A 12022-nucleotide genomic window follows, 5' to 3' on the forward strand; every position below is an offset into this window, starting at 1 on the left:
TGTGTGAGTGAGTGTCTGTGAAGCATGGTATTAAGTATATATGATACATGAAAGAAAAAAGAGTGGCTTTAGGGAAAAGCAGGGAGGAGCTACTTGAAAAACAAAAGAATAGGATAAATGGGAATGGGTATACATATATATATATAGGTGTGACTCTTGACCCTGTATCAGTCTGTCGCACCTTCTGCTCTTCTGAAGCCATCATCATTTGCCAGCATCACCATGCGAGGTGAGACTAGATACAAGAAAAAAGTTGCAATGATTAACAGTTGCAACTAAAAGAAGCAATGCATGTAGGGAGACAATTAAGATGTATGTTCAGTTTTAAGGTCAATTTTTTTTGTTGTCTCTGGATATCTGTGGTATAGTGACTTTGCTCTTCTTCTCCCAGCTATTGTTTTGCTGTGTCTGTTGGAAGCAGCGTTCATCCAAGCTAATGACTATTCCTGGGGTGGACCTGGGGCAAATAGAGTCATCGATCCCACCACAGAAAGCCGTGAGCAGCTTTTTTGAAAATATGTAAAGTTGAAGTTGTAGTCAGTGTGTCTGCGCATCTGCAACTTACTGTGTCTCTTCTGCGTCTGTGTGTTCAGCATGTCTCCTGGACCAGTCATCGTGCGGCTGCTGTCTGATGCAGCAACAGATACACAGGATGGGTATGTTCTTTAACATGAGCCTCAATGAGGTGCAGAAGGAACTGACAAAAGCAAAGACCGCCCTCAGCAATGTCAGAGGTGAGACAAAGTTCTTGATTAAACAAACCAGAAGAGAGTGAAGGTCATCAAAGCATCTTAAAGAACAAAACACTTCAGATATCTTTTATGTAACCAAATTAAGAATGCTACTTCATTGTTTTCTCTTTTCCCTCTGCATCTCTAGCCAGCCGCAGTGCCTTCTCTGTCGGTCTGAACACCGGAACAAATTTCAAATGCTTTGGCCCCTTCCGTGATGACATGCTCATCATCTACAAACATATCTTCATCAACCTGGGTGATGGCTACAATGCAGCTACCGGTATCTTCACCGTTCCCCGCTCTGGTGTCTACAGCCTCGCCCTCACCGTCTACAGTGACGCTGGAGCTCCCGGTAACACCTTGGCTGCCTGCGCCAGTTTGCAGGTTAACGACGTTGTGCTGGCAGGACCCAAAGATAAAAATATGCAAGACCAAGAGGACAGTGCCACTGTTGTTCTGGCCGTCCACCTGAATGCTGGAGACCAGGTGTCTGTCAAGCTGCCCATTGGATGTTTCCTCTGCGGGGATAACAGCCATTATAACACTTTCACTGGTTTTCTGCTGTATGCTACTGACTAAGTTAGGGAAATGTAGTTACTCTGTGGGATTTGTACCAATTCTGAGAAGGTTTGGGTCCAATACATATCTGTCTGTGTTGATAGTTTTATAGCCCTTAAATCTATACCTGTTATTTTGTACTCTAACCCACCCATTGTTCTTGTAATTGTCAATCTATCCCTTACTGATTTTATGTGGTTGAAACTGTAAAGGAAATAGGTGATATACCTGTAAAATTACAAGAAAATAAATCAGGATTTGAAACAAAATATTAGTGTTATGAGGTATTTTGTTTTAATCTCCACAATGGCACCCGGGAGAGTTAAAAGATTTAGCATTACACTGCTGTAAAAAAAAAAAAAAAAGATCAAAATGATTGCAGCAAAAGCAGAGATATTTCAACTTTTTTATTCTGATGTCTCCACAATGAAACTCAACTGCAGCAAATCATTCAGAAATGAATGTGTCTTATGATAGCAGCAGAGCTAATGTAGCCTCAGGCCTTCAGTTTCAAACAGAGATGAGGAGAAGGCTACAGAGGTCTGCTAAACTCCCTCGCAAATTTTCAAACATTGAGTCTTGACGATGACCAGAAGAAACACACAAAAAACACAGGCCCTGTCTAGAATTAGTGTTTAGTTTGTCACTTCTGGGCTTCTGTAGAAACATGGCAGTTCATTATAGTGGACGCCATGGAAGACGGCCTCTGTAGACATAAAAGTCTCATTCTAACAAGAACATACGACGTACAACGATTTTTATTCATGTGATTATTCACTAATGAGAACTTACAAACTAGACTTTTAAAGTGTGATGCCCATATGTACTGTAATAATGATTGTTGGCGAACAAACTTCAGTGAGTTTAAATATGTTTGTCTTGAATACAAACACATTTTTAGTGAAGCTCTTTAGTTATGTAATGAGCTGCATTCTGCTACCCCATGTGCTCTCTCGTCATGAGTATAAGACTGCATGCTGTGCTTCATGTCTTATCTGTCACAAACTGGGCCAGTTAGTGGCAAAAAGGGAGTCCACGCATAAAATAACAAATCAAAATTAATTTATTAGTAAATCATTTTAACTTGATAAGGTAAACTATAAAAATAAACCAAAAATATGTATGAGATGTAATGTTAAGGGTCAGTCATGTATGCAGTGTATGGATGAGCGGAGTATGTTGTGTAAAGTGTTGAATGCTGGAGGAAATAATACTTTGTTCCCCATGGCAGGTGGAAGCCTGAAACCAAGTCTCAGTCTGGAGGCAGCAAGAGAATGAACAAATGGATAGACAGCCTTTAAATCTCCGGTTCCTCATACACCCACAGGTGAGGCAAAGTGGCCCGACGACCTGTCCTAACCTCCACCCAGGGAAGTCACACAACCAATAAGCAGACAGAGGGGCAGGCCGTCACATATCACAGGACTAACACATAGCAAGAGACAAATTTCAACAACTAAAAGCAGTTTTGATGTCATCTAATTTGCATTTTCTTTAATGGACTGGCCATGTTGGATTCAAACCCAGCACCTCTTTGCTGACAGTTCACTCTCATCAGGATAAAGAAGAATTACTGCAAGCATGTTAAGTGTATTTCTTAGTTGCAAGGCTAAGTCAACAGGCCAAGCTCTTCCAGGTGGCACTGGAGTGGATAGCAGCATATTGTAGACTCTTGGGAGCAGAGAAGACTCTGTAAACGTCTGTCAGGAGGAACCAACAGGAGACACAGCAGACAGAGCACAGGACACCACATGTGACAATGGACTAGCAGATATCAGGAGGAGGAGAAGGTTTCAGCCAAAGATTGGACAGGGGACTGAGAACTGTTTCATGGTGAGATGACCTCAACTGCCGCACAATTGGTCACGTCTGATGATTAAGAAAAAACTAATCTGTTCCTATATTGCCACTGGGTTGTACAGGGCAAGGGGTTGAGGGTGGCTTGCTGGAGGTGTGTGTGTCTGTCTGTGCTGAACATAACCACTGTGAGACAATCAGGAAATAACTTTTTATTTCACTGATTAACCGGCTTTATCGAGCTCGCTCACTCTCACTGTCTATAACTCTCAACCAAAGCTCTCTCTCTCTCTCTCCCTCTGTCTGTCTCTGACTGACTGTGGATGATTGGCTGGTTTGAACATCTGATTGGCAGCCGCAGTATGACGTTAGGCTGCGTTTTTTCAAAAGTTGGATTTGGCTCAACTTCTCCGTCGCAGGACGATGCGTTTTTTGGTAGACACCCCTGTGTCCTGCACCACCGCAGCAAAAACAAACTACCCCAACTGAATGAATGGAAAAACTGCGCTTTTACCGCAGCACCAGGTACTGTCTGAATGCGGCCTAATGGCTGAACCTGCATGACTGCAGAGGTGGGAAGTGCTGAGCAATAGGACAACACAGACATGAATGTTTGGCAAAAGTTTTGAATTTAAGAAGGATTTCCAGCAAAAGCTGAATACTAGCTTGTTGAGGGACGACATGGAAAAAATGTACATGCTGAGTATTAACTAATCACTACTTTAGCAAACCATGGATAATTTAATATACCTAGCTATAACTTTGCAAGGTAAGCTAAAAACAATGTGAAGCCTGAAGAAATGAAGAACTAATATTGATTTTCAAATTAAAAACATAAACAGAAGGCAGAAATGGTAGACAGTCTACACCATTTGTAAAGCATGGTCACCTTTGGGTACCATGTTGTGTTAATCTGGGCCTGGCTTCCACTCATTTGTGTTGAAAAGTGGTGACCACAGATTCCTTCTTTTCTGAGTGGGACTCTGTGTGAGCAACCACCAGACAGAGAATCAGCACAACAAATATCAGATGAAGTGAATCCTACTGGTTTTATTCACTTTAAACTTCAATATTTAGTATGTCCACCTTTTGCAGCAATTAAAGCAGCACATCTCTCTGGCATTGTGTCAATATATTTCCCGAGAACTTCAACACTAATGTTATCCCATGCCTTCTGCAACTCAAGCCTAAAGCTTTCCTTTGAATGTACAATACATCTATCCAGTTTATTTTTCAACTCGCCCCAAATTTGCTCTATGAGGTTGAGGTCCGGACTTTGACGGGCCCAGCCCATTCAATGTTTCAGCAGATTCCTTCTATCACAGGTAGTTCTGGCAATAGTTAGAAGAATGTTTATAGCCCTGTTTATTGCCCTCTTGGAAAATGAATCCAGGCCTAATAAGATAAGATAACTCCCAGATGCTATTCTGTGTCTCACCAGAATATTGTGCTATACTCTCTTATCCATGAAGTCACCTGTTCCTGAGGCTGAGATGGCACTCAACACCATAATACAACCTTCTCCATGTTTAACTGTTGGCAAGAGACACTCATTTTTATATCTCTCCCCCTCCCTCCGTTGAACATTCTGGGATAACACTCTTCGCTTGTTGCCAAACTGTTTAAACTTGGACTCATCACGTCGTCACAACACATACCAATCTTCTTTTTTCCATTTCTTGTGTTCTTTTGATGATTTCAGGTGTTTCACTCTGTTTCTCTTTCAGTAGTGCTTTCTTTGCCGCTATTCTACCAACAAGTCCTTCTTCACCCAGTTTCTGACACACAGTTCTTGAAGACACTGTTGCACCATTAGTCATTGTGACATCGATCTCGTCACACAGTTCCCATGAGGTCTTTCTTCAGTCCTTAAGACTAAGAATTTTGAGATGCTTCACTTTCTTTTTTCTACCTCTTCCTTTTTGGTTCTGGTGTGAATTGGTGGCATCATGGCGGTCTGAAGTGTACTTTACAGTGCTTGGACTGCATCTCAAGACGGTTGATGGTTAAATTCTATGGTTTATAGAACATAATTTTTACATTGTAGATATTTCATTTGGGTATTTTAATCACCAACAGAAACCTCATAATATATGCCTGCAGTTCTAATAATTTTGGCCACCACTATATATATAGATATATAATATATATATATATATATAATATATAGAATATAATATATATAAATATAATATAATATATATATAATATATATATATCTATACATAAATACATACATACATACAACATACATACATACATACATACATACATATATGTATTATATATATATACAATGCTCAAAAAAATTTAAGGAACGCTTTGAAAACACAACAGATCTTAATAGGGAAAAATGGCCTCCACGTGCTTGTATGTATGCCTGACAATGTCGGGGCATGCTCCCAGTGAGATGAAGGATAGTGTCCTGGAGGATCTCCTACCAGACCTGGACCAGGGCATCACTCAGCTCCTGGACAGCCTGAGGTGCAACCAGGCAGTGTCGGATGGACCGAAACATAATGTCCAAGAGGTGTTCTATTGGATTTAGGTCACTCAAGCGCCAGTCAATGGTATCAATTCCTTCATCCTCTAGGAACTGCCTGCATACTCTCGCCATATGAGGCTAGGCATTGTCATGCACCAGGAGGAACCCAGGACCCACCACACCAGCGTAGGGTCTGACAATGGGTCCAAAGATAGTGATACCTAATAGCAGTAAGGGTGCCGTTGTCTAACCTGTAGAGGTCTGTGTGTCCTTCCAAGGATATGCCTCCCCAGACCATCACTGACCCACCACCAAACCGGTCATGCTGAATGATGTTGCAGGCAGCATAACATTCTCCACGACGTCTCCAGACCCATTCACGTCTATCACGTGCTCAGGTTCAACTTGTTGTCATCTGTGAAATTGCAGGGTGCCAGTGGTGGACCTGCCAATTGTGGTGTTCTGTGGCAAATGCCAGTCGAGCTCCATGGTGTTGGACAGTGAGCACAGGGTCCACTACAGGATGTCGGGCCCTCGGGCCACCCCCATGAAGTCTGTTTCTGATTGTTTGGTCAGAGACATTCACACCAGTGGCCTCCTGTAGGTCTTTTGTAGGGCTCTGGCAGTGCTCATACTGTTCCTCCTTGCACAAAGGAGCAGAAACCAGTCCTGCTGGTGGGTTAAGGACTGTCTACGGCCCTGTCCAGGTCTCCTAGAGTAACTGCCTGTCTCCTGGAATCTCCTCCATGCTCTTGAGACTGTGCTTGGAGACAAAGCAAGGCTTCTGGCAAAAGCACATATTGATGTCCCACCGTGGAGGAGTTGGACTACGTGTGCAACCTCTGTAGGGTCCAGGTACCACACCATGCTACCAGTAGTGACACTGATCTTAGCCAAATGCAAAACTAATGAGAAATTGGTCAGAAAAGATGAGGAGAGAAAAAATGTCAGCAGCCTCCACCAGTAAAACCATTCCTGTTTTCGGAGTCATCTCATGGTTTCCCCTCTAGTGTACTTGTTGTTAATTTCATTAACACCAAAACAGATGAAAATGATTAACAATCCCCCAGCTACTTATCTGACCTCATCAATATCCCAGAAGTTGAATTGACTTGATGCTATAAAACGTGTTCCTTATATATATAATATAGATATACAAAATTAGGTTTTCATGAAATAAGTTCACTATGGCAATCTACGAACCATATTGCTTGGTTGCCGCTAATACAACTGAACTTCACATTCAGAACGCCTCGTCTCAGGTTATATGTGATACCTGGGTGGCATTGATAACAAAGCCCTGGAAGGTGTGTGTCTGCTTGCATGTGATTTTTAGAAAATGAGAGCCCCTAGTGATGAAGAAATACATCTCCTGTTGTAAAGATGTAAAAGAAAATAGGGCGGGCAATAAAAAAACACAAAACAAGGAGGAGCAATGTCAAAAGAGGAGGAATAAAAATAAGAGGCAACAAGGGAGGGGCTCTTCAGAAAAATATATATCCACGATTTCTGTTTCCTGATCATTCTTCATGACTTCCATCCTTCTGAAGCCATCATCATTTACCAGTTTCAACATGAGAGGTGAGACAAGTTGCAACTACAGTGACATAATATGTAGGAGAGAGATGGTTGGATCAGCATCATAGGCAACTTTGAGTCAAGAATGAATTTTCAACTGAAAAGGTAGTTCAGGTTAGAAACATCTTTAGTGTAAGACTTTTAGTGTCAACATTTTTTATAATGTGGTAAGATAAAGTGTTACAAGCCTGTATGTTAAGATTTAAAGTGAATACCAATTGAACAACAGAAAGGAAAAACAAGTATATTGTAGAAAAATTAGGCAACTTGTTATCTTTTACTGAAGTTTACTCTTGTTAGAAAATTTAAAAAAGGACAGCAGTAGCTCAGAGTCAGATAATTGCCTAAGAAAAGCAAAAGCATCTATTCTATTATAATAAGATTGGTGGTATTTAGTGGTATATGTCTTTGCTCTTTTCCCCCCAGTTATCATCTTGTTGTGTCTGCTGCCTGCAGCTTTTGGTCAGCCTGCTGTTACATTTAATTGGGGTGGACCTTCCAGCGGGCCAGAGGATTGTAAGAGATTTTTAAGGAGACGTCTATCTCTTTTGTCAATTCATAGTATCCAAATATTCTTTTTTGCAAATATATTAATGTGTGGGCCTGTGTGTGTGTGTGTGCAGTGTGTCTTATAGACCAGTCGGCATGTGGCTGCTGTGTGATGAGGACACATATGCAGAGGATGAGCAAGTTCTTTGACCATGCCTATGCTGAAATAGAAAAAACGTTGACAGAAACAAAGACGATGCTCGACAATAAGAGAGGTGAGCAACACATCCATTACTCACACAAACAGGGAGACAGAAGAACATCATCAAATTGTCCTAAAGAGCAAAACTGGTCCACTTCTTATACCTCTGACCTGACTATTTCTTCTTCTCTGCATTTCCAGCCAGCCGCAGTGCCTTCTCTGTCGCTCTAAACAATAGCCCAAGAACTGTGTGCTTTGGCCCCTTCACTGCTGATCAGGTCATCATGTACAAACATGTCTTCATTAACCTGGGATCTGGCTACAGTTTGCAGAATGGTATCTTCACCGTTCCCCGCTCTGGTGTCTACAGCCTCTCCGTCACTATCTACACCCCTTTTGGCAACCCGCACGCCTGCGCCAATTTAATGGTTAATGAAAAAGTGGTATCTGTGATTCCTGAACAAAACGGCCAGGACGCTGAAGACAGTGCTACCATTGTTACAACTATGACACTGTTTGCTAATGACAGGGTGTCTGTAAAACTGCCCAAAGGATGCGCTGTCTGTGATGACACCAAGCACCATAACACTTTCACTGGCTTCCTGCTGTATGCCACTAACTAAGTTAGCAGATAAAGCTGTTCTGGGCTTTGTACCAGTCTTATAATGTTTTTGAGTCTGTTAGATGAAATCTGTGTGGCGACACTCATGACTTGTAGATTCTAATCTCTATCTGATCTTTTGTACTATCACCCATCAACACAATGCTGTCATCTTTGTTTGGTTTGTTTTATTCCATCATGGTTACCTGTTCTTTCTGAGATCTTGTCAATTATTCATATTACCTTTTGAGGGGAATGCACACATTTTATGTCTTTTCATGTCACACTGTCTAAGTATCTTGGTTGTAACAGCAGTTTATCTTGAAATACTGAAATGATGTGATTAATGTGAGTAATTTTGACGATAGAAATATGAATAATTTTAAAAAAAAATCATTGTACCTGAAAGTTACCAACAAAATAAACCAGACTTTTAAACAAGTTAGTTGGCACTGAGTTCCTTTCTTTCAATCTCCATTAAAGAAGCTGAAGATACAAAATATGTCTACATTTTATATGTTGTTGGCAAAGCTAGATTTATAATAAATAAGTGTATTATTTTAGCATGATTGAAATCTTTCTCAACCACATTCTTTATTCAACGTTTTATTGAAGCCCTTTAGTTACTGTTTTGATTACCTTCTGTCACCATCTTACTCATAAAAAACTGATGATGGCTACATGCCATCATGCTGTATCACCAGACTAATGAAATATAATGGATGAAAAATGAAGGGTCAACGCAGTAATACATATTAAAATCTTCAATAAAAGAATGCTGTCCAGCAACAACTCAATATATATCATGGACTAAAGTCTCTAATCCTGCAAAACATTCTGTAATGAAAGCAGTGAAGAGCACAGTGTCAGGGTGAAATTAGATGCGAGCCATTTTGAACACACTCTCTACATTATATTTAACACAGAAACATGATCTGGTAGCCCCCAACAAAAAATAAAAATCATGAGCAGATCAGTGTACTCATCCAGCATGTCACACTGGATACATCTACACAGCACAACAGTGCATCTGCTCGAGACAAAGGAAAGTCATTCGAGGCTTTCAGTGTGTCAAAAAAAAAAAGTTATCGGCACAGAACATGTAAATCATTGGGATTATGATTCAGTTCTTCAAACCCTCTGATGGTCAGCTGATAAGATTACAGATGCACTTCTTTCCAGACGACAGATGATACCTGGCCTCTAACCAACTACACAAAGCTCTTGAGGGTGTGTGTCTGATTTATAGAAAGCGAGAGCACCTAGTGATGACAATAAAACATCCCCAATTATATCGCTAAAAAGGCAAAGTAGGGTGGATGAGGGCGTGTGATTAAAGAAAAAACAAAACAAGGAGGAGCGATGACCAAGGAGGAGGAATAAAACTGAGAGGTAACAAGGGGGTGGCTCTGAGAAAAATATATATCCATGACACTTCCTCTACTTTATCAGTGCATTACACTTTCCACATCCTTCTGAAGCTATCATCATCGAACGTTAACATGAGAGGTAAGGCTTAATACATTTGCAGAGGTAGTGATGGTTCAGGTATACAACAATGCAGCAACAGCCAAGTAATGCAAAACTTCTTTTGGGATTGGGTCTTCTTTTTGTCCAGCTCTTGTATTGCTGTGTGTTGTGCATGGAATTTTTGGAGCTGCTGGCGCCTATTCCTGGGATGGACCAGGTACCACAGGGGCATCCGACCATGGTGAGGAATTGTGGGTACATAATCGACGCGGCAGTGCATATTCTTATCTGCAAGTGTATTCATGTGTTTTTGTGTTCACCAGATTGGTGTGCAAATGATGTTGGCTCTTGTGGCTGCTGTACGATGGTGAAAGAACTTAACGTACTGGAGAATCACTTTAACGGGAAGTTGGAGGCGCTGGACAGGGAATACCAACGAACAAAGCAAAGTGTCATGGCAATCGAAGGTGAGTGACACATTCATGATTTACAGAAAAGCAGAATAGATATCATAATATAATATAATATCATTAAGCATCAGAGAAAAACACACCTACACCTTTCTCAATGTTAATGAGACGAAAACAAATCTACTTTTTACTCCTCTAACCCATGCTCTCCCCTTTGCAATCTCCAGCCAGCCGCACCGCCTTCTCTGTGTCTCTGTTCAATCAACAAAAGTGTTTTGGCCCCTTCAGATCAAACACAAATGTCATCTACGAACATGTCTTCATCAACCTGGGTAATGCCTATAGCACAACGACCGGTATCTTCACTGTTATGTATGCTGGTGTCTACAGCATTGCCCTCACCGTCTACAGTGATGCTGGTGCTACCGGTATCCCCTTGATTGCCTGTGCCACACTGCAAGTTAACGGTGCGGCAGTGGCAAGTATCACAGACGTAAATACAAATGACCAAGAGGACAGCGGCACTACTGTTCTTGCCCTCCAACTGAATTTCGGAGATCAGGTGTCTGTCAACCTGCCACCTAATTGTTACCTCTGTGATGACCAGGACCACTATAACACTTTCAGTGCCTTCCTGCTGTATCCTACTGCATAATTAAAGAGGTGTAGTGTGCTAGGTTTTGTACCAACTCTTTCCTTACTAACAAGGTTGGAGTCTGCTAGATAAAATTTTCCTGCGGTGACTCATCTCAGTCTGCTCACTCTGAGGCAAACCAGGTTTGAAATCAATCACGCCTGACGTGTAACCCATGACAAACCTCAAAGCATGAGAATCATTGTTTTGTAAAAGCTCCTCTTTTTTCTTTCTGAAATGATTGTAATGTTTGAGAGAAATAGACAAAACACCAAGTCACCTATAAAATTACGAGAAAATAAATCACGATTTTAAACAAAGCTGTTGGTATTATAGTTGATTTTGTTCAAGGTAAAGAGATGTGTGATGTCTACATAAAAGAATTTATTGAAAAAATTAACGTACTGAAATATTCTACTTACTTTGTACAGGTACAGTATAGAACATCTAAATAAAGCACTTTATTCACAGTTTTGTTTACTGTGTGTATGAACCTCCCTTACAGAAAGAACATCATAAGATTAAATGAAAATGAAAGAATTACATTACAATTACAATATAATACACACGGTGCAATAAGGTTATATACATTTAGTTAGACATTTCTAAGGCAGACAGAAATTAAGTGTCTACAGGGCTTATGAGACACCTAACTAAGTAAATGAATGAGGTTTTAACAGTTTTAATTAAACAAAATATTTTGGTTACATTTTATTGGGCTATTGTAAAGTTGATTTTGAATAATACAGCAACAGCATTTGTTCATCCAAAAAATAGTTCTAGGAGCTCCATGGATATCAAAGTTTAACACTTGTTGAGTACTTCTGTGGCTCTAGAGAGCTGGCCAAAGCTCATGAATTGCCTGAAGTGATGTCACACGAGTCAGTCTATTTGGCTGAAGACTGTAAAGTTTTAAAATCTGAGGGTGTGGAGTTGCCAGACCTCTGTGACCCCATCTTATCACTGCTGTTGACTAAAGGGTATATTTAAACCTACATTGTGGGTAATGTTGGAACCAGGTTTTGACAATGAACGAGAAGTTTAAATCTCTGGTTCTGCTGGTT

General features: G+C 40.7%; 2 protein-coding genes across 3 annotated transcripts; both read left to right on the top strand.

Moving 5' to 3' along the window:
* The first annotated feature begins 153 nt into the window (after positions 1-153).
* LOC104930445 (complement C1q-like protein 4) lies at positions 154-8864 on the top strand. Of its 2 annotated transcripts, none has more exons than XM_027280484.1 (4): positions 154-229; positions 392-496; positions 594-734; positions 8045-8864. In XM_027280484.1, exons 1-4 carry the CDS (start codon positions 223-225, stop codon positions 8464-8466), a joined length of 675 nt encoding a protein of 224 aa, XP_027136285.1. In that variant the 5' UTR covers positions 154-222; the 3' UTR covers positions 8467-8864. The 2 variants fall into 2 exon arrangements, with proteins under 2 accessions (XP_027136285.1, XP_010743543.1); XM_010745241.3 differs by lacking the exon at positions 8045-8864 and adding an exon at positions 880-1613.
* A 1014-nt stretch (positions 8865-9878) lies between these two features.
* LOC109137864 (complement C1q-like protein 2) lies at positions 9879-11216 on the top strand. Its single transcript, XM_019256255.1, has 4 exons — positions 9879-9953; positions 10063-10155; positions 10238-10381; positions 10552-11216. The coding sequence occupies exons 1-4, from the start codon at positions 9947-9949 to the stop codon at positions 10977-10979; spliced, it is 672 nt and encodes a 223-aa protein (XP_019111800.1). The 5' UTR covers positions 9879-9946; the 3' UTR covers positions 10980-11216.
* The last annotated feature ends 806 nt before the right edge of the window (positions 11217-12022 follow it).

This window comes from Larimichthys crocea, chromosome VII, assembly GCF_000972845.2.
Source record: "Larimichthys crocea isolate SSNF chromosome VII, L_crocea_2.0, whole genome shotgun sequence".
Classification (NCBI taxonomy): Eukaryota; Metazoa; Chordata; class Actinopteri; family Sciaenidae; genus Larimichthys; species Larimichthys crocea.